The sequence below is a fragment of the Haliotis rubra genome, unplaced genomic scaffold, assembly GCF_003918875.1.
Source record: "Haliotis rubra isolate DU_JTF1 unplaced genomic scaffold, ASM391887v1 Scf402, whole genome shotgun sequence".
Lineage (NCBI taxonomy): Eukaryota > Metazoa > Mollusca > Gastropoda > Lepetellida > Haliotidae > Haliotis > Haliotis rubra.
Window position 1 is genome coordinate 600609 of NW_025767083.1, and position 25983 is coordinate 626591.

At 46.0% G+C, this 25983-nt stretch overlaps 1 protein-coding gene across 1 annotated transcript in view; it reads right to left on the reverse strand.

Moving 5' to 3' along the window:
* Positions 1–1638: 1638 nt before the first annotated feature.
* Positions 1639–25983, reverse strand: part of LOC124287598 (fibrillin-2-like) — a 71421-nt gene continuing 47076 nt past the window's right edge. The window contains exons 36-58 of the mRNA XM_046724082.1: positions 25745–25894; positions 25192–25377; positions 23966–24151; positions 22543–22728; positions 22170–22322; positions 21544–21729; positions 21037–21222; positions 14858–15043; positions 13470–13655; positions 12791–12976; positions 12278–12463; positions 11622–11807; positions 10410–10595; positions 9461–9646; positions 8296–8481; positions 6594–6683; positions 5987–6049; positions 5297–5374; positions 4863–4970; positions 4558–4632; positions 4080–4256; positions 3398–3592; positions 1639–3020 (exon numbers count right to left, since the gene is read on the reverse strand). Coding sequence (XP_046580038.1) covers positions 1693–3020; positions 3398–3592; positions 4080–4256; positions 4558–4632; positions 4863–4970; positions 5297–5374; positions 5987–6049; positions 6594–6683; positions 8296–8481; positions 9461–9646; positions 10410–10595; positions 11622–11807; positions 12278–12463; positions 12791–12976; positions 13470–13655; positions 14858–15043; positions 21037–21222; positions 21544–21729; positions 22170–22322; positions 22543–22728; positions 23966–24151; positions 25192–25377; positions 25745–25894 — 4835 coding nt within the window. The 3' untranslated portion in view covers positions 1639–1692. The remainder of the gene's footprint in view (positions 3021–3397; positions 3593–4079; positions 4257–4557; positions 4633–4862; positions 4971–5296; positions 5375–5986; positions 6050–6593; positions 6684–8295; positions 8482–9460; positions 9647–10409; positions 10596–11621; positions 11808–12277; positions 12464–12790; positions 12977–13469; positions 13656–14857; positions 15044–21036; positions 21223–21543; positions 21730–22169; positions 22323–22542; positions 22729–23965; positions 24152–25191; positions 25378–25744; positions 25895–25983) is intronic.

The window sequence follows — 25983 nt, forward strand, 5'->3', positions numbered from 1 at the left end:
TTTTCCTCGATTGGGTTAAAAACAAGTTGGTACCAGCTCTACCAGAGAAGTCTTTTATCGTAATGGACAATGCCCCATACCACAGCGTGCAGGACCCCGACAGTAAAGCCCCGACATCGAACAGTCGAAAAGGTGATATGATATCATGGCTCGACAAATTTCAGATCGCACGGCCTTCAAAAGGCAACGAAGCCTCAGCTATATGAGATCATAAAACCCACAAAGGTGAACCTTTCTACAAAGTTGACAGTTACATAAAAAGTAAGGGTCACGATAGTCTGCGACTTCCACCCTATCACTGTGACCTTAACCCCACTGAAATGATATGGGGTATTGTCACAGGAGATGTTGCCAGATCAAACACAACTTTTAGATTACGTGACGTAGAGGTTTTGGTTAAGGAATCCCTTAACAAAATCACGACTGAAACTTGGCAAAACTGTGTCAACAAGGTAGCTAACGTCATTGAACAAGGTTACTGGTCTCGGGATGGCTTACAACAGGCAACTGTGGCACCACTTGTCATCCCTTTAAGTCCTGACTATGACACTACGACAGATGAGGAACCGACAGGTGTCCCGGAATAGATTTTGAGATGTCCCCCGCCATGACTGGCTGTTCCGTTTCTGCGGTTTCATCCCGGCGCAACAGATAACAACTTTTGCGTTTTCAATGATAGTTTCAAATATAAGAAAGCTGTTGGGTATTAGTAAATGATAAACATGTGTACTATTTATATTTCTGTGGCAATTTTGTACAATGATAAAATTTGCAATTCATCGGTCCGTTTCTGACTCAAACGGACTGTAGTGAGTTTGGTTTTACGCAGCTTGTAGCAATATTCCAGCAATATCGCGGCAGGGGACCCATGGCGGTCTAAACTATCGGGTCCCGGCTAGATACTCACAAGCGTTTCGAGGGACATTAAGATAAGAACAACTTTAATACATTATATTTATCACTTGCTTGATAACGGCTACCACCAACACGGACGGACGGACGGACGGGCGTGCGTGCGTGCGTGCGTGCGTGAGTGCGTGCGTGCGTGCGTGCGTGCGTGCGGTTACCGTAGCTTTACACACTTATCTGCTGGCCAAGGCCTTTTTCACATGAACAACATTCCATGAGGATAATCATGTTTTACTGAAATGTATACTTGATACGATAATGGGCAATTTCATTTAGATACAAATATCCTTATCAACGTTGAGTAGCATTGTGCATGTGTTGTTTTAAGCCGCATTGAGCAATATTACAGCATCGAGGTGGGAACGGGGCACCGGGAATCGAACCAGGCACAGGGGTTCGAATCACTGTTTGAACAGTAATTTAAAAAACACTCTAGATTTTTGCAATCGTATATTAACATTTCAAATTTGAACGAAATCGGTGAAGAAATGAATATTTTAGAGAAGTTCTGCAGCTACACTCATTACATAAAATACACTTCGTTCAAATTTGAAATATTTGTTAATCATAACATAAAAACATACCACTGCAAAAGTTGAGTTTAAAAAAAATATTGTTCAGTGATTGGAACCCCTGTGGAACCAGGTTTTTCGTCCGGACGAGGTGAGTGAACGTGTGGCCATGGGTGACAAGTTATATTCTAATTCATTGACAAACGAAAGAAACAGAAACCATGGACCATTTTATTACGTAAAATTTTGCAACCGACACCAAGGTGAAAGATCAGTACACAAACCATTCTATACTGACGACATCCGTCCTTACAATGTGTTTGCCTACGTTGCCCAAGGTGTACTCGTACACTTTGTACTGTCCTTCTGTCGTAATAATAGCTGACCATGTGCGGCAGTTAGAATACAGACTGAACTTTGAATCCTTGTCCAATTCGAGACCCGGATGGTTTGTGACCTCCGCAGCAACATCGCCTGAATCCCGCAAAACCACTGTGTCGACAGTCATGTAGTGGAGGAGGCCACTGGTGAGACGGATGCCCAGTCTCAGTTCTTTGCTGGCTTTGAGGCTGACAGCGAGATCCAATTTGGAGCCCGAAATGACTATTCCTTTAGAATCAACAGATAAAACCTTTCTCCATGGCCGACTGTCAAGGAACCACCGACTTGGGAGATTCTCTTTTGTGTAGGATGTGACCGTTGATGTTTCCTGTTTGTGTCTGCACGAGGTTACTTCCCCTTGGGAAGAAACGGATTGCCATACTTGTTCAGAATGTTCCGAGAATGCTGATTGGTCAGAGGGGGACCAATACTCCATGAGGGTTGCAGTCACATGACCTTCATAGACAATGATGTCTCGAGCTGTACCTAATAGCTTGCCTACTTTTATGAGGGCATTGTGTCCAGCCATGATCCCGTTGATTAGCCGAGTCGTGTCTTTGGTCAAGGATACTTCGTGCCAACACGTGTCCAGGCACCATTGCGGCGTCTCGTCATCAATGCTGGCAGTCGCTGTCTTTTTGTTTGGATGCCAACGGATTACTTTTTGAACACCGTTTGATAATTCTTTCTTGGTATACCAACCTGTTTCTCGACCTTTGAAATCTGATACACTTTGACTTTGAGTAGCAAATAGTTCTCCATCAACGTGAGTTATGTCCCTTTGATGTAGGCCGTTTCCATCCAGAAGTCCTGCCAGAACTGCATCCGAATCAGAACCAACGTGCAGCAGACAGGAATCATTCTTATAGGACCAATCTAGGATAGAACGTCGAGTCTTCCTCTCGTATACTCCGTCATCGCCGACGACAAGGATGGTCCAGTCCGAGTTAGTGAGGAAGATGTTGTACTCGCGCTTTGGTTTTAAGGAGAACGTATCCCAGTCTTGCTTGGTCAGCCTGAGAACCGACTGCCCCCATATGTCAGACCCGTCCCATCCGACGTTGTGAAGATAGAACAGCATCTTGTCTTGTCCCAAGGTCACCGAGACCGTCATAGTTGGTGAACACGACTCCCAGAATAGGTCATGTACGACTGAGTAGAACTGTGGATTGTGGGATTGCAGTGCTTGCCCCATTTGTATCCAGTTACTTGATTTGGCTGCAAGTACAAACATATGAATGTGAATTAGATATATAGTTATAGACTTAAGTCTTTAATTTCTATCATTACCTAGCTTTTTACTGTATGCTGGCGTTAAAATTGTTAGTATGGACTCGTTCAAATGGATATATCTTAACATCTTGCTCGTAAATAATGATTGCCAATTGCCATGGAAACGTGTGTCTTCAATTCAGTAGTGTTCCAGGAGCAGGCAGTGAACGGTCTTTGCTACCCTTTGGAAATTTTCATTCTTTCCTCGTTAACTTTTTGCAGACATACACTTTTCAAAGCGAGCAGCTGGACACTTTTCGCAAAACCTTCAATATCGTGCAGTAGTAATTATAGATCAGGGCAATGTCTGGTCGTGATCTCACCGGAGCATGTAAGTGTTGGTCGCGTCCACTGATGGTCATGTGAACACTCTGACAGACCAAATCCTGATCCCATGTATCCCTTGAGGCACTCGTACATAGCGGTCGCGCCGACTGAGGAGGTGGTGTTGAACGTCACCGTCATTCCGTCCAGTTCAGGTGGGGGTCCGCATCCAGCAATACTCCTCTTAGCCTTGGCTAGATCAAGCAGAAAGCGAGCAAACTTGTAGCATGCAAACAAGGGGATAACTAGAGCGTCGATGCTCTGTTCATCCTGAGAAAAGCGCTTTACACAGATAATCTGCAGGCGAATAGGGTTTTACACTGCATTTAGCATTGGTAAGTGAGAGTTCTTATGACATTTAATTCTATCTAAATGGAGGTTTTAACCTGTTATTATAATCAGTTTAGGTATTTATGTGAAGCAATCAATTTGGCAAAGTGGAAGCATTCAAAATATGTACAAGAGTATATGGGTGACAGGAAACAGGTTGAATAAATTCCCGGCTAAAGAAAAAAGTTATATGCAACAAATTTGATGGAATTACGATCTCCATGTTACTATTACATATGCGGTCATGGACAGTAGCGTATAAGTACTGAATATAGAAACCTATATACGCAACTTCTAATCGGGAATAAATTCAATACACTCTCGGCTAAATAGCAAGAGTCTTACACTTACTTGTACAGGTGAACTCAAAATCCGACCAGGTACCGTCCTCCTGGCACTGGGTAATGCCTTCCCCGGTTCCAGTGAAGCCATCAAGGCACGAGTAGATGATAACAGTCATGACGGATCCATCACCATCCTGGACGTGCTTCGAATTGGCTACTTCCGGTGCCTTACCACACCCACTTGCTGCAAGGTGCAAAAGAACACATAAAATTCCCGGTCTATTTCATGCGGTTTAAATGTTCCAGATGCTTGGCACATGTCTGTAAATGACTGGACAAGACCATCTGGTGATCGATATTAGAGCAACGACCAACGCAGCAGGAATATAATTATGAGCAGTGGATCCTTGTTAAAGAAAACTTTGCATCCTTATGGCAACTCTGCAATAATTTAGTGTGGAGATATCCTAATCAGCTTTTGTATATGACCTGAAGCAACTAAGGGTCGGAGCAATAGATCGTTAGGATGCCTTGGTGTTACTTACCAAAGGGATTTTCTTCCTCGTCGTCTATATGTGCTTTGGGCTTGTCATCCTTTGGCGGCGGAGTGAAGTCCCGCTCTGTAAAACACAATTGATATTCTAGTCAACTCTACAAATGACAATGCGTACAGTTTACTGTTAACGCTCGATACAAGTTTCCAGTTGAATGTTGATTGTATGTACATTATTGTATTGCGCCACATCGAAATCCAATTCACCTCCCTTGAGCCATGCAAGACAAACCCACTTGGTGTAGCGTGAAATTGTATCCCTGCCCCGACACTTGTTTTGAAAGTTGCCATACTCACCACAGAGTCCACATCCCTGAGGGCAGTCAGCATCAGAAGCAGGGGTACCACAGAACTTGCCTTCAACTACTTTCTTACATTTGGGGCCGTCGAACTGGGCGCAGTTCACTGCATGTGTGAAAATAATGTTATGAGGTGAGGTGAGCAGTACTCAAACTACGAATGATTAAGTTTGCCTGAAAGGAATCGTAATGGTAGCTGTTTCCTGCTGATAATGTTTAGCTCCTGACAACCGAACTCGTCGGCTATATATAGTTTGTAATCAAGTCTGGACCAAGCAAACCAGTGATTATTTGCAAGAGCACCTATGCACCACCCCTGGGAAAACCAGAAGTGGGCTTAACGCATTGTACCCATGTAAGGAATCCATCTCAGTGGACGCTGTAACAAACATGCTTCCCCACCACCCCAACTCAAGTAGACGTTTCACCTACCAGTGTTCGGTACACAGGAGCAGGTTCGTTTGTAGAGCACCGTTTGACTAGAACAGGTTTTTGTGCAGGGAGGCAAAGCTGAAAACAGGACGGTCTAGTCGGTTATTAACAATTAGTTTCAGCTGTATGGCTTAAGGTGTTACTACATATATTGCGAGAAAAGAATTTACGACCAACGTGCAAGGGTGAAAAAAGGACCCAAAACACGAATCACGCTAAATATGGAATATACATCCACTCGTCACTAACTACGCGCAAAGATAAATTCAGGCCATGAGACTCTTTATATTTTAATTTAGGTGAGCTAAGAATAGGCTTCAAACAAACCCAGTAAAGGGGCAAGGAGGCTACTTGAGGCAACTAGAGGGGACTAAATATTTGCAATATTCAGCAACACTGTGCTATGCCACACTGAGCAATCTCAGCTGCAAAACGTCCCATAAATATTCGATTTGGCCCAGAAACATCTTGATTTGAAAACCGTTCCACCTTGTCATGGAAACTTGACGCCTAATTTATCAACCCTATATGTTAGCTTTTACAACAATCATACTGGGGCATAGTCGTCCCTACCGTCCCGGAGGCAAGTATCCAATCCCGTTTAACCTATCTGTATTGCACATACCCCTCCACAAAGCTTATAAGCACTGATGAAATGACTGATGTTCCGACAACGTTATCAAATGTCACCTTGACATGAACAGGAAGCTGGTGACAGGACTTGCGGGGTTTCACATTTCCGTCGGCATTTTGCTGAAAAAGAATCATCAGTAAAAGTGATTTGTACGCCGTGGTCAACATTGTTGCAGCTGTTTGTAAAGCTCATTCGGACGAAAACCAATCGGAGATGAATAAATGTCATGGATAATTAGTAACACCAAGTTTCATTAAGCCGTTCATGACAATATCAGGCACCTACGAGCGAGCATGGTTTACACCACTTATTCTTATATTCCTTCAATGTTATGGCGGATGGCACCAGAAATGGGATTCACACATTGTACCTATCCGGGTCATCGACGTGACGACAAACGCTTTACAGTCATCTTTTAGAAAGGCATGACGTACTAGAGGTTGTCAACTCTCAGGGAGAAATATCAGAGGTACACCTGAGAACAACCCTCCTGAGTTAGAAGTTATATTCCGTTATGTTTCACTTCGGTCGGCAATTCGATTATGACAGCATCTTAGTTGATGAACAGGTTCATTGACCTCAATTACAGATGCAAGGAGATGTGCTCAGGACCATGAATAGCTAACATTGCACAAAGTTCAACATTTGATTTGCGACGCTTACAACAGCTCTTCCCGTAGAACGCCCCGGAACATGCGCACTTGCAATTGGACACGTCCAGAGTCCCGTTGTTGTTGCACAGCTGTTTACAATCTACAAGGGAAAATAATTCGGCTGTATCCTTGTTCTTACGTCTGACATGTAATGTGGAAGTAAACTTGTCAATTATAGGATCGATAAACAATCTGAAACTATAGTACTGTCGGAAATAGAAAAAAAACTATTTTCTCAGTTATCTCTACAAAATATGTAGTTGATATGTGAAAGTGTGAAATATCTGTTAAACTAAGTTCGGCCTAACTACAGTCTCAGTGGTAGAGACATAGGAAACGGAGAAAAGGGACTTTACTGAGGGGAAATTAGTGCAGAAATGAGCAATGCGGGGTTTTTCTAAGTCCAAAAAGACTTATTTGGAACAGACCATGGCTTTATGCAAATTAGTGTGCGACGATATTATATTACAAAGGACACTTTTTAAATGCCCGATTTGAAATTAGTCGTAGATTCATTATAAACGATAGCTGACGTAAAAAAATAATAACTTTATGCCGAAACTATTAAGGATGTAGCGACCATGCAGTCTCACTGTCACTATAAAAAGAAACAGGAGGGGTCGCCTCAAAAGCAAAACCTGGGGTGGGGCTTGGGGATAGAGATATCAGCTAAGATAAGATAATCCTTTAGGGCAATATTATTGGGGAGGTAAACGGCACGTCATAACAATTTACAAATAATATCCAGTCCTGTCGATCTTCGGGTGGTCATGCCACCTATATACTACGATGCGTTTCTATGGTTTTCGGGTATCATACTCTTACATATCTCAACATAAACTTTATGAAAGAAAGACACGTAAGATGTTAATCAATAGATGAGACATAGTCAACACACATGAAAAAGCACAAAATATCTTTGAGATGACCCCTTGTGCCTGTAGGCAGCACATGCATTTCATGCCAGGTGAGTCGACGGTCCGTCGTCATACCTGGCTGAGCGACCTAATTGCCATCTATAGTCTGATCTATTGTTTTCAGCAGCTATTCGTATTTTTACGAGTAAACATGCTTTTCTGGATATCGTATTACGCATCCCACTGAACGCCCAGTTAGGCCGAAGTGGGTTATTTCGACATATGCTATTTGCAATTGTGTCAATTTTAGGGATACAGGGTAACAGCCTAAAAACAGTTTTTTTTCTATTTCCGACAGTACTATAGTCGATTCTTTAACTATCCAGGATACATGGAGATAACAAGTATCCTCACTAACACCAAGCGTCAGGATGAACCCCAAACTGGACATGGGTCCCCATAGCCTGAACTGGTTCTCACAGACCGACAAGCAAACCACTAGACCACCCTTGTATTTGTATCTATTACATTGGGTTTGACCAGGATGACATACAGATACAAAGTGTTGGTTGTTTAAGCCGGTACCCAACAGTAATCCAGCTATGTGGCGGCGCTCTGTAAATAATCGAGTCTGGACCAGACACTCTCGTGATCAACAGCATGAGCATTGATGTACGCAATTGTGATACGATGACATGTGTCAACCAAGTCAGCGATAGTGACCACCCGATCCGGTTAGTCGCCTCTCAAGACAAGCATGGGTTGCCGAAGATAAATACTAACCCTGATATTGACAGGTCTGGGAGGTACTGGCCGACCAGCTGAAGGGAATACTGATTTATAGCCCAGACTTACCACACTTGGCGCCGCTCCAGCCCAGGTGACATTCACAGGCACAGTTGTCCTGGTTGACGCGTCCTTCAACACATGGAGTCTTACACGGGGGTTTGATGCACGTCTTGCCGCGGTACTTATTGACACAAGTACACTCGCACCGGTTACCGTCCAGTATCCCGCCATTCTCACATGTGAGATTACAGTCTGTGGAGACAATGTTCATGAGTGAGTGAGTGAAGTTTTACGCCGCACTCGGCAACATTCCAGCTTTATGGCGGCGGTCTGTAAATAATCGAGTCTGGACCAGACAATCCAGTGATTATCATGAGCATCGATCTGCACAATTGGGAACCGATGACATGTGTCAACCAAGTCAGCGGGCCTGACCACCCGATGGCTTACGACAAGCATGGGTTACTGAAGATCAATTCTAACCCGGACCTTCACGGGTCGACAATGTTCATTATTACCGCCAGGAGAGACATGGGTGTTTTCAGACTAAGTTGCAGTAACATGGGGTGTGCTTCTGAGCGTATTATGCAAAACCTAAGTAGGAGTCATGTAATGAGGGATAATGCTGAAACGAATTTATCTGCCAAGTTTAAATTTGCCATTGTGAAAGCTCAAACAAACCAAAAATATTCTATTCAGCCGAAGCTTAATGATAATTAGAAGACAGTAGTGTTGAGAATTGGTTCAAATCTCATAATTGATGATTGGTTCATTACTACCGATCAATCATCGAAAATAATTGGTTAGCGTCATTTATGAAATTTGTTAATGCACATAAAAATAAGGAAAAAAACATGTAGTTCTTTTAGGGGTTTTTTTGGCAAAATTTCACATCTTTAAAAGGATGACTAGTATGTTGGGAACAAATTTCTTGGAATCCTCAAGATAAATTCAATCATGACTTGAAACGAGCTTGTAGTGCTTATGAAATGTAACAGACAAAACCAACCATGTGAAAAATATTGTTAATGAAAACAAGTGTTCCAGAATTGTTTGTATTTGGCCTTCCTGTCTTTTTCAACAAACCCGTCCCAAAGTGGGGTCTCAAAGAAATGGGACACAAAGTATGCATATTTTACAGGGCCAGTGGCAATTACGTTTGAACAAAATCTAACTGGGAATTAATTAGAACCGTGACCATGCTGCAGCTGCTCAGTGGTTTTGTCCTCACCGCATTTCGAGCCACTCCACCCTTCGGAACATTCGCAGGCACAGCTCTTGGGGTTGTGTTTTCCGTTGACACACGGGCTTTTGCACGGCGGCAGACCACAGGCGGCACCACGGTAGGCATTGACGCACTTGCAGGAACAAGTCTTTGAGTCCAGGATGCCACCATTCTGGCAATGAAGGTTACAGTCTGAAAATAGAGCCAGATACACAATGTCAACTGTACGCGATATTACGTTTAAGACGACGTTCTACACATTTAAATCTCAGAATTTTATTCAACTTAGGATAAAAATTGTTTAACAAACAATCATGGTTTCAAACAGCTGTAATTGGTTTGTGTTGCAAGGGAGTATGCAGCATTAGAAAAACCGAGAATAAGTAGGGTTGGTCTAAGTTAACGCTCATCACTTACCGCACGTGTATTTGTTTCACTGTTTCAACTACTACGCTTACCCCCTTGTAATACAAACCAATAATAGCGATTTGAATCTATTTGTCTTTTGTCAAACAAATTGTATCCCAAGATGAATTAAATTCTGATTTAAATGTTCAATTGTCAAGGTAAAATTATGAGGATTCGCAATCTTATTTTCACTTTAGTTCATTAATTTACTTTTTTGTTTGAAGTGAAATTCATCGGTACGTTTTCACTGCAAACGGACTATAGCTCCTGGAAAGCTTGAAAGAGAACGAATGGATATGATGGCCTCGTATCCATTGGACGACATGAATAGTTGAAAATGTTGAGGTAAATATGTACAGTAAACTATGGCTATAAGACGTTTAAGTCAACATTACTTCTACGTATACATCATTATTGACATATCGATTAAACTGTACAGGAATTGGCCGTAACCCTTCCCCTCTTACCGAAAACAATAGAAATAAGGCTGTTCGTATTTGTTCGTTATATACGTTCACTGTTACTAGTATCTTAGCGATATACCTACCACATTTGGGTCCAGACCAATATTTTCTGCAAACGCATTCACAGGTGCGCTTGTTCACCCGGCCGCGCACACACTCCGTCGTACATGGGGGGTCGCTGCAGGAGTCGCCACGGTAGCCATTGGCGCAAAGGCATCGACAGTACCGCTTTAGCAGGGTGCCACCATTGTTACACTTCAGTCCGCATTCTAAGCACAAAATATTTTCTGAGAGCGCATGTTAAGATGTCATTTTAACAGGACACAAGTTGTGTCGTGTCGCCCTCTCACAGCTCCGGCAATGTTTAACCACATTTAACTGACTGACTGACTTTGATTTTACGCCGCTTTTAGCAATATTCCAGGACACCAGAAATGGGCTTCACACAATGTATCCATGTGGGGATTCGAACCCGGGTGTTCGGCGTGACGAACCAACGCTTTAACCATTAGGCTACCCCACCGCCCTTAACCACATTTAAATATACAAGGGACGCAACTCCACGTTACTGACCCTTTGAACACTGTTGTCAGGACGCATGTCTAATATACGAGAGAATCTGAAAACAATTGACGAGAATGAGGTCGACAAGCTGAATAAACACTGACTGACTGAGTTTGGCTTTACGCCGCTTTTAGCAATATTCCAGCAACATCACGGCGGGGGACACCAGAAATGGGCTTCACACATTGTACCCATGTGGGGATTCGAACCCGGGTCTTCGGCGTGACGAGCCAACGCTTTAACCACTAGGCTACCCCACCGCCTCTCTGCATAAACAACGATATATAATTGCGTGTAGGGGATGAGTGGGAAGGAACTTAATTCTTCCAAATATATCCTAAACAGCCTGTCAAAAGTCACTTTTTCACCATTTGTGTCCGGAGAGCCAAGCACCTCATGATAGCAGGATGCCATGTTCATCCTTGATATTCCAGGGCATGACCTATTGTCATTCGCTGACAGTCTGGAGATGGTGATCAAATTCTTTAGCTCGATGGTTGCAAAATAGTGGAAGGCAATTTCTAGTGCCACATTTGTTTCAAAAGGCAGGTGTTGGGCATTAGGAATTTGTGGAGTATTTTTTACAGTATGAAGATTGTTTCATCTGCGAACACAGGAAGCCCTGTCCGATGATTGTGTATTAACATTTATGCTAACACGAGGTGGCTGGATCTTGCTCTAACCTAACTACGCATGGCAGTTGTATAAACTAACGTTATTCAACCACTTACCACAAGATAGACCGCTCCAGCCTTCCAAACATTCACACTTGCAGTTCTTCTGATTGACCTTGCCATTGACGCACTTGGTGGTACAGGGGTCAAGGCCACACAGGGAGCCACGATAGCCGTTCACGCATGCGCAGTCACATGTTGCCGGATTCAGGACTCCTCCGTTTCTACATTGCCGCTTGCAATCTGAAGACCAGTATGAATTTGCAGTATATCCGTTTTACAGTAACACCAAGTACAAAAATCTGAATGTCAGTATAGCAACAAGCTCAGAACATGATATCGGTATATTCATGGTATAATAGGGTTAATTTAGTTTTGCAACACGAATACAGGGCCCCGTTCCTCAAAGCGATCGTGGCGCTACGACAGTCGTAAGTCTATGTTAAAGTATGGGAGTTACGACAGTCGTAGCGATACGATCGCTTTGAGGAACGGGGCCCTGTTGTTTCAGAAGTAGCTGAACAGCTCTAAACGTTTCCACACCGTCCTACACTGAAATCCTTTACTGTAGTGGCATTGATTTATAAGTCAGTGGACAATGAATCAGGTCAAGCCTTCAGACGTAGAGAGTGACTCCAATAACATTCCCAAATAGTATGAATTCTCTACAGTAATGAACTTTACAGATGGACAGGCAATATGCTGTCACCTACCGCACTTTGGTCCCTTCCAACCGAAGTTACAATCGCAAGCGCAGTTCTTCTGGTTGACATTGCCATTGACACATTCTGTCTTACAAGGAGGGAGGTTACAGTCGGCGCCGCGATACCCGCCGGTACACGCGCACTTGCAGGTGCTTGGATCCAGTTTACCCCCATTTGCACACTTGAGGTTGCAGTCTGCAACATAAGTAGGCAATCTGAAACAAGCTATTCGCACCCGATATTCCATAATGACAGACGTATCATTTGGCGTCTATTTCGCCATTGAAAGTATCTTCGTTTAATGTTTATATTAAAAGAGGTTTAGTTTAGTTTTATGCCTTTAGCAATGTTCCAGCAATATCACGGAGGGGGACACCAGAAATGTCTTCATACATGTATCCATGTGGGGAATCGAACCGGGGTCCTCGGCGTGACGAGCGAACGCTTTAACCACTAGGCTACCCCACCGCCCCGGTTCCCCTATCAATTCAAATGAGCAACAAAACCTCAAACAATACTCACCACACTTGGGACCAACATATCCTTCCTGACACTCGCAGGCACAGTTTGCCTGGTTGACCTTGCCATTGACACATTCTGTCTTGCATGGAGGCTTGGTGCAGTCCGCACCTCTGTATCCGCCAGCACACGTGCATTCACATTTAGCCTTGTCGAGAGTTCCTCCATTAGCACATTTGAGACTGCAATCTGAAACGTTACCAAACATAGGACGTCGGTTTCATACTTGAAACAGATTTCATTCCAACCATTTGTATAATGCGCACAAAGTTAAAAGGCTGTAAAGCAAAATATACCTGAATAACGCACGAAGACATGTGCAGTGCGCTACCATAAGGACACTTCAGTTGGCAGTCTGTCAGTCATTGTAATAAAGATAAATAATTTCTGGTGCCGACAGAGGAGTGAGTTTACTTTTACGCCGCACTCAGCAATATTCCAGCTATATGGCGGCGGTCTGTAAATAATCGAGTCTGGACCAGACAATCCAGTGATGAACAGCATGAGCATCGATCTGCGCACTTGGGAACCGATGACATGTGTCAACCAAGTCAGCGAGCCTGACCACCCGATTCCGTTAGTTGCCGCTTGCGACAAGCCTGGGTTACTGAAGATCAATATTCTAACCCGGACCTTCACGAGAAGAAACAAACGTTTTATTGAGTAGTAATCCAATTCTTACCACACTTAGGACCGCTCCATCCCTCTGTACACTCGCACACACAGTTCTTCTGGTTGACCTTGCCATTCTTACATTCTGTCTTGCACGGAGGAAGACTACAGTCTGGACCACGGTAGCCGCCGGCACATGCGCACTGACACTTAGCTTCATCCAGAGTGCCTCCATTTGCACACTGTCGACTACAGTCTGGAATGATTATCACATAATACATGACCTTGAGAAATGTCTGTACGAGTGGGTTTCATTCAGACACGTGCAATGTTTGCTGCCATCGTGGCGCTTCAAAAACCACTCCATGAGCTAAATATAAACTCCGGACATACCGACTTCAGTAACAGACGTAGTCTAAGAATATGCTTAGAATCCTGTATTGTCTAAACAAAAATGAAAAGATGAAGTGTATTCCATTTTTGCACTCGGCAGTATGTCTATAGTAAATACAGAAATTGGTCGATTTCATCTAGAACGAGAAATATAAACAATTACCCATCACTGTATCTGCAAAATGCCCGCTGCACTAGCCTGGAAAGCCGTCTATAAACAACTGAGATTGGAGGTGAGGTGAGGTGAAATTGGGTTTTACGTCATCTGAGAATATTTCGCTCATATATATGCGTGTATGCGGCTGCTTGTACTAGCCCAGACTTAAGCTGGTTTTATAGTGCTAGCCCACTGAGATACCATGCCGCAGTGAAGCTATACTGACTCGAGCCGACCAGTCCTTGTTGTACCCATTAATGCCGAGCGCCAGGCAGGGACCAACAATACCATAACGTCGTTTTGGTATGACGCGGTCGGGGATCAGACCCGCGATTCTCCGGGCGGAGCTCTAACCACTACGGATCAACTGAGATTGAGTAATCCAGTGAATATTTGATCTGATGAAACGGAATCAAGTCAGGGGGATCACCCAATCCAGTCACGGACACGTATTTGGGAAACCAGAAATTAGACACGACAAAATGGTAGATTCAGAAAACGATAACATAAAACGTATCTTCTCCGGCTCTCAAAGACACTTGACACAACGGAAGCTAGAGTTTGGACCAAACAATCCGGTGATATTTTGAGCACTGCACGCCGTCGGAGACATGTGACGAAGCAAGCCATGGAACCCGACTGTCAGGTTTCTACCGTTACCGTACCCGGGTTATAATTGGTCTTCAGCAACCCATGCTTGTAAGTGGCGACTAACGGGATCGGGTGATCAGGCTCGCTGACTTGCTTGACACGTCATCGTATCCCAATTGTGTAGATAAGTGATCAACGTCATGAGCATCTAATTGTAAATAATCGAGCCTGGACCAGACAAACAACCACGAAATAGAATATTGGTGTGTGCGGCGTAAACTTGTTCTGTTAACGAAACATGAACAACTCCACCTTACCGCATTTGGGGCCAGTCCAGCCCTTTGTACACACACATGCACAGTCTTTCTGGTCAACGTTGCCGTTAACGCAAGCCGTCGTGCAAGGTGCCTTGCCACAGCCAGCACCACGATAGCCACCAACACAAGAACACGAGCAGGTGCCCGAATCCAGTTTACCGCCATTGGCACACTTAAGCTTGCAATCTGAAACATTGAATGGGGCCAGTGTTATGTGACAAATATGCACTTGAAATTAAACAAACCTGAAGAGGTTTTCAATTCTTCGAAGAGAGTCGTCCTTGGGGTACATATGCATTTTCCGGCTGAAAAATGTCCTGTGACAGTTGTATCAATGTTTTTTGAATAAAAAGATTGAACAATAAATAAACTCTTTTATTTATTATACGGCCCCTACCTCACGGAGTTACCTCCCGTTGCGCATGCGCACCAACTGGGTAGGCTCCTAGACCCGTATCATCATTCCTTCTGCTGAATATATCAGTGAACAGAATTGCGGGGAGGCGGGAGGGCCCTACCCCAAGGACGACTCTCTTCGAAGAAATGAAAACCTCTTCAGGTTTGGTTAATTCTTCTTCATAGAGATCGTCCTTGGGGTACATATTATGCATGAACACAGACTCCCAAAGACCGGAGGCCAGGGAGGAGGGAATTCTGTCCAAGCACACACAAAATATAGCGATCGTATCATGGAAAAAAATTTGAACAGACGCCATAACACTCACCTGTCACTTGTCCTAGTTTCGCTTCCGCGAGAGGCATCATGGGAGGGGAACTGACAGGGAGGAAGTGTACTCAAAGACGACCTCCATTTAGCATAGTGAGACAACGCACGTGGTGCGAATGTCAAAGACCCACCCACCATGTGTCCATTAGTGAGCACCGTAGGGGGGAATGTAAATACCGCTCACATTCGACAAATAACTCCTGAGAGAATCGAAAGGGGGTACATGTAGTTAGCTCACAGTAGCAGATATGTCAATAATACGCAATTATTGTACAGCAGCGTCAAAAACCAAACCAATAAACCAAGACTCACTCGGTCAGGGTGGCAGGACACTGTCCACTGGAGAGAACCGTACGGCCAAAGCTCGCACGATTACGGGAATGCGTATCGAGCTGATAGTGCCGTATAAACGTGCTTGGCTGGCTCCAAATAGCGGCAGAGCAGATCTCTTCAATGGGAGTGCCGATGCAAAGCTTTTGATGCGGCTACTGCCCTGACCGAGTGAGCCTTCAACCCCTCAGGGGGAGGCTTGCCCTTAGCCTGATAAGCGGCACAAATACACGAAACTAGCCAGCGAGACAAAGTCTGCCTGCTCGCTGGCACACCAGCCTTCCCGCCACCGTAACAGAACAGCTGGGTACCCGTACGGATTCCCTGCGTTCGTTTGATATAGACTTTGAGCGTCTTACGGACATCCAACGGGTGAGTGCTCGTAGGAGTGGTCCCCGATGTGGAAGGCTGGGTAAGAGTAGGAAGTTCGATAGGAGCTGTCACATGGAAAGCGTGATCGACCTTCGGTCGGTAAGTATCTGGGAGGCGAATACTGACACGATCCGTGTGAAACAGTCAGCGCCGGGTCGGACGAAATAGCATGTAAATCGCCGCCCTACGTCCAGATGTTACCGCCACCAGAAAAACAGCTTTCCAAGTTAACAACTGAATGGAAATAGCCGATAGGTGTGAGAAAGTAGGACCGGACAGCCAATCTAGCACAATTGACAAATCCCAAGGTGGACTGGTTCGCCTGAGCGCAGGTCGAATCCGTTCCGCGCCAGCAAGAAAGCGCTGTGAAGAAGAGCACCATCGACAGGGGTGTGAAAAGTGGAAATAGCGGTGGAGTAGCCACGAATGGTCGAAGCCGCCAGGCCTTCTTCCAAACGAGCTTGCAAAAACTCCAATACTCGGACTAAATCCGCAGAAAAGGGATCTGCAATGCCCCTATCTGAACACCAGCGCGCATAGCGGGACCACCTATCCTCGTGACTGAACGTTTGTCGAATCCGCACCGAAGCCAGAATTGTGTCTGCAACTGCTGCAGGAATTCCGCGTGTCTCGAGGTTAGACCTGACAGAGGCCAAGCCACCCACTGAATCCGTGGATTTGGGTGGGGCGCTCCGTTCTGAGTGAGAATGTCCGGTCGTAAAGGTAATAGAACAGGAGGCTGAGCCAGAAACCTGAGAATTACCGGAAACCAGCTCTGTGACGGCCAAAGCGGTGCCAGTAGCACAAGTAGCCGAGCTGGCTGGGTGGACAGCTGTGAAAGGACACGGGGAATGAGTGGTAACGGCGGGAACGCCCAGAGCACTTTGCCCAGTCCAATCCAGCAGGAAGTCGGCAGCCAACGCCCTGGGTCCGGTATCCGAGAGCAGAACATGGGTGTCTGATGCGTCCCCCGGACGCAAACAGATCCACCTGGAATGACCCGTACAACTGGGGAGATTACTCTGAAAATCTGCCTGTCGAGCATCCATGCTCTCGCGGGGCCAGGATCCGGCGAAGGCGCGATCTGCTCGCGACGTTCTCCAGCCCGGGGAGATAAACAGGAGTACCTGACAGTCGTACTGATCGCACCAGAGGAGAAAGTCCCGCCTCCCGGAGGAGCGCTGGGGACACCGTGCCTCCCTGCTTCAGGATGTACGACATGGCCGTCTGGTTGTCCAACTGAAGACGGACTACCTGGCCACGGACATGCTCTCTGAAGCGCTCGAATACCAACCGCACAGCTCTCAGTTCCAACACGTTGATGTGAAGGTGGGCTTTGGCTTCGGACCAGAGTCCGGACGCCGACAGACTGCCCAGAACACCCCCCCAGCCCGTGAGGGACGCATCGGTCTGAACTGTGAGAGCTGGCGTCGGGATTTCCAAGGGATCCCCCTGGTGAGATTCCCGACATTTGTCCACCACTGAAGGTGAGGTGTCAACCACTCGGGGACTGTGAGACTGCGCTCCAGATCCTCCGTGTGAGTCCACAGCCGAGCCAAAGCTTGCTGTATAGGACGCATCCTCAACCGCGCCCGCCACACTACAGAGATCGTCGCCGCCATATGGCTCAGTAGACGGAGCCAAGTCCGTGCTGGTGCCTGGGGCTGGGAGAGGAACGAAGATACCATCTCCCAAACTCTGGTGATCTGGTCGGGCGACAAGGAAACGAGATCCTTGTTCGTTTGGAATCGCGCTCCAAGAAAAACCATCTAGTCTATCACTGTGTGAGTAGCATCTAGACTCGCTGGCTGTGTTAGTGCTCCGAGCAACCAGTCGTCGAGGTAAGGGTAACAACGCCTTCCTTGCGAGCGAGCGAGGGTAGCTGGGACTAACATGAGCTTGGTGAACACCCTTGGGGCAGTCGATATGCCGAAGGGGAGCACCCTGAATTGGTAACACATCCCGTCGTAAGAGAACCGAAGGTACTGCTTGAACGAGGGATGTATGGGCACATGCAGATACGCATCCTTTAGGTCGATTGACGTGAGCCAATCGCCGGGCTGAACAGATGAGATCACCGAGCGCAGTGTCTCCATCTTGAAGGATGGTACTTCTAGCATGCGATTCAACCCCTTGAGGTTGAGAATGGGGACGGAACCCGCCATCTTTCTTCGGGACGAGGAAATGCGATGGAGTAAAATCCGCCTGTTCATCTCCCGGTGGAATCGCTCGATTGCAGGACTTGTCCAGCAGAGCCTGAACTTCGTCGGCGCAATATGTCCGCCCTTGCCTGACATGACGGCACGTGAGGGCGGCGTATGCGGTGAAGTCAGGCGGACCGACTCGCTTCCACAGTGGTAAATGGCCAATGCTGACCGTGGCCAGCACCCCTAAGCATTGTTGGTAGCCTTCTCCCATTCCGCCAGGAATAGAGAGAGCGGCCTCCCACTGGGATATGGGGTAGGAGCCGATGCGTTGTCCCGAGCAGCGGAGCTGACTGGGTGTGACACACGGCTTGAGCGGCAGCCTGATGGGTTAACGGGAGGTCGGGTCAGACCTCCCGCGCCCGTGAAAAGGCTGGGAGCTAGTCGAGGACTGCTCCTTGCCCCTACTCTTGGCGGACCTGCTCCTCCGCCTACCCCTACCAAGCGGCCGAAGCCAGCCGGCAGACTCGGGTGTAGGCTGCACCCCGGCGGAGGAAGGTAGAACGGGAGCGCGGGGGCGAGACACCCGCGGGTGCTCCAACAAGGCCTTAGAGTCCTTGCTAAGTCCCAGCATGCCCCTCCACCTCCAGGGCCGACCTCTGAATCGAGGAGAGGTAGGCCTCATGGACCATCACCCTGACCTGCTGCATCGCGTTCCGGTACACCTCCTCGTAGGTCCGGTACGTGTGCCGCAGGGAGCAGCCCGCGAGGGCAAACGGTGGAGTGAGGCGCCCTTGCCGAGCAGCCGGAGCTGCTCCGGAGGAAGCCAAGCCTCCTCCCAGGGCGACGGAAGTGAACACGCACTCGTCAACGATGGGAACAACGAACAGGGAGTCCTCCCCAAGTTGGTACCTCCGTACTAAGTCCGGCAAGTCGAACCGAACACGGGTACCAGACAAGAGGGGCTCGACCACGTCCTGAACCAACGAAGGCAGAATGCGGAGCTGCGTCTGCGAGGGCTGCCGAGGGGCAAACGCCTCGCCTGGCAAGCGGAACTCAGCCAAGTCCGAGCGGCCAACAGGCACCGCGGCTTGGGGTAGGCCCTCGGCAATTCTTTGCTGGACCTCCCTCAGAGCCGAAGCAAAACGGAAACCTCCGTCATGCTCCTCTACCTCCCCAAGCTCCATTGACTCGGCGCCCGAGCCCGAGTCAGAGGCTGGGTCTCCTCCGAAAGAGGACCCTTACCCCGACCCGTGGGCGCCTAGCGCTAGGAAGCACAGAGAGGGAAGAGCAGACAGAGCGCTCCACGCCGGCGCCTGGAAGCGTGCACGGACCCGGTCCCGACGCTGCTGGAGGCAGACCAGGCAGAACTGGTGCCTCCGCTCTCATGGGGCGGGAGTGCGCAGGGACCGGAACACCAGGAATACTCAACGGTCCCTGTGCCAACTCCGAGAGGGGGACTGGGAGCACCTCCCCCTTCGGGGCAGCCGAGGCATCCGGACCCGAAGCCAGAGGCAACGGGTCTACAGACGCCTCAAGGCTGAGGGATCGAGCCGAGCCCGGCGATCCCACCCCCTGACTCTCCGCCCCCCGTCCGGAGTGACCGAGGAACTCCTGCCGGAGACCTCCAACAGACTCACGAACGAGGGACTTCACAGAGTCCATATGCTGCTGAAACAATTTGTCCATTAGTGTCATATCAAACCCACCAGTAGAAGCGGGAGAGGGGGTTTGGCTTCGGGATTTTTTTCCCTTACGCTTAGACTTAGACGGGGGGACCTGCGTCAGTTCCCCATCCGCCTCTCGCATTTCTTTGTATAATAGCGTGTCCGCCGCCCTCCGCTTTTGGGCCCGGGGGGAAAACCCAAGACATATCGGACATGTGTCCGCGTCATGGCCAGTCTTCTCTAGACAGGCGACGCACATGTCATGCCTGTCGGCCCGTGGAATACTCTGTCCACAGACTGAACAGGATGAAAAGGCCTGAAAGCAAACACGCAAGCATGTAGCTAACGGCGGACCAGCAGCATATATATACACGTAGAAAACATTGAAAAATACGTGAAGGCTACCACGGAAGGTAATAGTTGGTTCAATACGCAATATTACGACCACATGGCACGCTAAACTTCCCGCCATGGCAGAAAGTTCGCGTAATATAATATAATACAAAGTCACAATTATGAAACAACCAACTGTAAAGCTTTACTGTTCCTTTTCATAGGCAAATAAATACCATACATACAGGTGGTGTCTCAGACACAGTCGTTTTCTGTTTCTTCAGAAAGTTCAGCTCTGTACGGCTCATGAATTTTAACGTCTGTTCATGGCAGTGACAGCAGAAGGAATGATGATACGGGTCTAGGAGCCTACCCAGTTGGTGCGCATGCGCAACGGGAGGTAACTCCGTGAGGTAGGGGCCGTATAATAAATAAAAGTTTATTTATTGTTCAATCTTTTTATTCAAAAAACATTGATACAACTGTCACAGGACATTTTTCAGCCGGGAAATGCATAATATGTACCCCAAGGACGATCTCTATGAAGAAGAACTGCAGTTTCTACAGATTCACCCAGATAAGACATAAGGCTATTCCATCACTCACCACACTTGGGACCGGTCCAACCCTCGGAACATTCACAAGCGCAGGTTTTTTGGTTGACCTTGCCATTGACACAGGCCGTTTTACACGGAGACAGACTACAGTCAGCTCCTCTGTAGCCACCAGTACAGGTGCACTGACATTTGGCTTTATCCAAGGTTCCTCCATTGCCACATTTCAAACTGCAATCTGCAATAGTTACAGAATATAATAGCTTTTGAGGATGAAAAGTTTAACATCCATAGCATAGCATGTCTTTCACATAGTTAAGTTTGACTTCAAAATTTGCTTCATGGTTCATAATTAGCACAAAAGTTTCTGTTCGGAAAGATTGCGTAAACATTAATGTGATGCAGTTAACATTGGAACGAAGTGATGACTCGCGATCACATTCACATTTGCAGCCTTTGGGCCTAAAGTCATGCTGGAAGCTGTGGTTAAAATCCGAGGACGTGATTTTCAGGTTAACCACAACCATATTAATAGGAAACTTACAAACTATCAACTCACCACACTTGGGACCACTCCAGCCTTCTGTGCACTCGCAGGCACAGTTCGCCTGGTTGACCTTCCCGTTAACACAGGCCGTCGTACATGGGGGTTTGGTGCAGTCCGCACCACGGTAACCACCAACACACGTGCATTCGCATTTGGCACTGTCCAATTTTCCTCCGTTTGCACATTTCAGTTTGCAGTCTGTAACGAATAGTGCCGTCAGTATGAAAGGTCTGCTGAGTACAAGAGTACGCATGCGCTGACGGTTGATACGTACATGAGAGCAACACTAAAAACACTTTCGTATTCACCTTGTCAGTTGTGTATTTTATAACCACCGTTTGATACATTTCACAAATATGAGTGATTATTTGAACAGATGTCCCTCAGAAACGTACATGAGCACTAACATTTAATGATATCTTAACTACAAGTCTTGTACACAACCGATTTAAATATGAAGCATATCTTCCGAAGACCAAAACCTAAGACATTTACAAAAGCAAAATTATTTTGATTCAACATCTATGCAGTTCATGTGTACACGCTCTCTTTTGGGCATACAATTTCATTCAAGACACATTACATTAAAATTCAGACTACATACCACACTTGGGACCAGTCCAACCTTCCGTGCATTCACAGGCACACGTCTTCTGGTTGACGTTCCCATTGACACATGCTGTCTTGCAGGGGAGCTTGTGCACAGTCAGCTCCTCGGTAGCCACCAGCACAGGTGCATTTACAGGTGTCCTTGTTTAAGGTGCCGTTATTGGCGCATTTGAGATCACAATCTGTAAATAAGAAAGAACTCAATTGGTTATACATGTACAATATAATCCAAGGATGAGCACATTGGGGTCCTATAAGCAAGGAAGGTAGAAACATTTTTCGCTGGCGTCAGGTCGAAATGTTTTGGTATTGAAAACATCCAGTGAACCAGTTGAAAACATCCAGTGACCATCAACCTACTAACATCTAGGTTCCAATACAGACATTTAAAATGAAACCTACCACACTTGGGTCCGACCCATCCTTTTGTACATTCACAAGCACAATTTTTCTGGTTGACCTTTCCGTTGACACAGGCTGTATTACATGGCGGCAGACTACAATCGGCTCCTCGGTAGCCGCCAGCACATGCACATTCACATTTGGCGCTGTCCAGCGTTCCTCCATTTGCACATGACAGCTTGCAATCTTGAAAATCAGGACATTTAACAGTATAAAATCGTGGCCAAAGGACTGTTGGAAGTAGAAAAAAAACCACCTTTTTTTTCGCATTTATATCTACAATTTAGGCAGTTAATATGTGAAAGTGAAATATCTGTTAGACTAAGTTCGGCCTAACTACAGTCAGTGGTAGGGAGATAGGAAAAGTGAAAAAAGGACTTTACCGAGGAGAGATGAGTGCAGAATTGAGCAATGCGGTGCCTGACTCTGAGGGTGTGAGTTCGAATCCCGGATGGGGCTCAACTCAAAAAGTACTAGAATTTGTACTTTACTAAGAAAGTGTAATCCCAAATATAACACGTTAGACTGAACTTCATTGTAAACGATAGCTGACGTAAGAGATAACTTTAATACTGAAAGTATTGGGCGAGTGAGTATGGTTTTACGCTGCTGGGGGACACCAGAAATGGGCTTCACACATTGTACCCATGTGGGGAATCGAACCCGGGCCTTCTGCGTGATGGAAACTATTAAGGATGTATCTACCATGGAGTCTCACTATCACTATAAAACAAACCGGTAGGAGGGGGACGTCTCAAAATCAAAACCAGGGTCCACTCGTAGACTGGTTGGGGTCGGGCTGGGGGATACTGATATCAGCCAAGATATTATAATCCTTTAGGGGAATTAAACTGGTGAAGTACACGGCATGTCATAACAATTACAAATAATATCCAGTCCTGTCGATCTTCGGGTGGTCATGCCACCTACATATGTTAACACATTTAATACGATGGCTTTGCCAGATTTTGGTAGTAAACATGCTTTTCTGGATATCCTACTACGCATCTGAACGCCCAGTTAGGCCGATTTGGGTTATTTCGACATATGCTATTTGCAATTGTGTAAAGATACAGAGTAAGAGCCTAAATACAGGTGTTTTTTATTCCCGACAGTAATTTAGATACATATTAGCATTAGTTAAATTGTTAATAGGGGTCGCCATTTCTAATCACTTTTTATGTACAGATGTTAAGGACCACGAACTTTTATCAATACTATAGTAATTAGCTATTAAGTTCTATAGATGCAACCATGTGCAATTCTTCATTCATTAGTTTATCACCATCAATACGCCTACAGCGGGACAACATTGCTACTACCATTATGATCATGGAGATTTTACACACTACCTATTCTAACCCAAATGAATCCCGAGGAATGCACGAGACATTGATATCCGTGGTATGTATTCAATACTCACCACATTTGGGACCACTCCACCCGGCTGTACACTCACAGGCACAGTTTGCCTGGTTGACCTTGCCATTGACACATTCCGTGGTACATGGAGGCTTGGTGCAGTTTAGACCCCGGTGACCACCAACGCACGTGCATTCACATTTGTCCGCATTCAAGGTGCCATTATTGCCGCACTGCCGGCCGCAATCTAAATATTACAACAGAATGTACATAAATAGTGCCTGAATGTTTCATATCTAGTGCTATCACCATTATTGCTGGCTTATTCTTGAAAGACCAGTCTTCGTAAGTACTAATATTAAAGTGTTTCAAGAACCAGTTTGTAAGCATGCTTCCTACATGTGCTTTGTGAATATAATTGGGTCAATGACAGAAATATCCCCTAATTAACTCACACCTTACAAACTGGCGTTGATGTAAGTCTACTACAGATAAATACATCCCAATTATCGACAGAATAGGATTTCACTGTAAAATTCGCACTGAACAATTTTATAAATGTTATGAACTGATTACACATCACTCATTATACCAGGTGTTGACGAAACGGGTAAGTCGCCACTGATGCAAGTCACGTTGTAAATACGAGTTTGTTGCCAGACATTCCACAGCAGCACTCCCAGCAACAGGAACATACACAATCGATGTAACAAATACAATCATAGCATACGATTCCGTATCTCTTATCCCTTGTGATTTATCCATCTGTACAGGACTGTGCTAGTGACTCAAACACGCCGCATTCAGCAACATTCCAGCTATATCCTGTTGTCTGTAAATAATCGAATCTGTACCAGATAATCCAGTTAACAGCATCTACGCAATTGGGATACAGTGACGTGTGTCAGTGACGTGTGTCAGCGAGACTGACCACCCGATCCCGTTAGTCAACTTGAAGTCGTAGACCTTGTAAATTAAAGCTTTAACATCAGAAGTAAACTTCATTGTGTGAGAGTCATCAATCGCTCAATCAGTAGGATAAACAGTCACGTAACAAGTGTGCCTGGATGTTATCTGAGCTGTTGCTACACCCTTGTCACAAATCTTGAAACATCGGATGAAACCAATGCTGCTTTTTTAAACTGTATTTTGTGGACAAATTATCACAATTCTGCAAATTTGGCGTGATTTTCCTATTTCATTTGGCGTTGGTTTAAGTCATTTACAATTATTTTTTAGTTAGGGTGCAATTCATTGGGGAGATTGACTCAAACGGACACGACGTACCACACTTTGGTCCACTCCAACCTTTGTTGCACACGCATGCACAGTTCTCCTGGTTGACCTTCCCGTTGACGCAGGGTGTGGTACATGGATTCTTGCTGCAATCCGCGCCACGGTAGCCACCGGCGCATGTACAAGTACACTTGTCCTTATCAAGCGTGCCGCCATTCTGACATTTGAGGCTGCAGTCTGAAACGCCAGATTTTATGTAGTACATAATCGAGTGAACCAAGTTGGTTAGTATTGGGCAGAGAAAATATGCCTTTTTGAAAGAAGTAAGGATTTCTATTAAAGACGAAGCTTGGCGTTACACATTATGAATACTGGAACAAGTAATGTTAGCATGGTTGTCACGCACTGCTCTACTTGGGATTTATCTAATGTTTGGACAAGACAAGATTCCATTCTGGCGTCTATTGTCTTTGCAGCACTATTTAGCACCGATTCAAGTAAAAAGCGCTTAGCAATCAGTGTTACAAAAGGTGAATTTTAATTTAATACATGTGGTCGACCACTCACCACACTTGGGTCCAGTCCAGCCGGTGCTACACCTCGCAGGCACAGTTCTCCTGGTTGACTTTGCCGTTAACACAGACGGTGGTACATGGAGGCTTGGTGCAGTCCGCACCTCTGTATCCACCAGCACACTTGCATTCACATTTGGCCTTGTCAAGTGTACCTCCATTGCTACATTTAAGACTGCAATCTGAAACGTTACCAAAAGTAATACCTCGGTTTTATAACTGCAAATTTTCATTCCAACAATTTCTATAATGTTCCAAGAAAGTAAAGGCG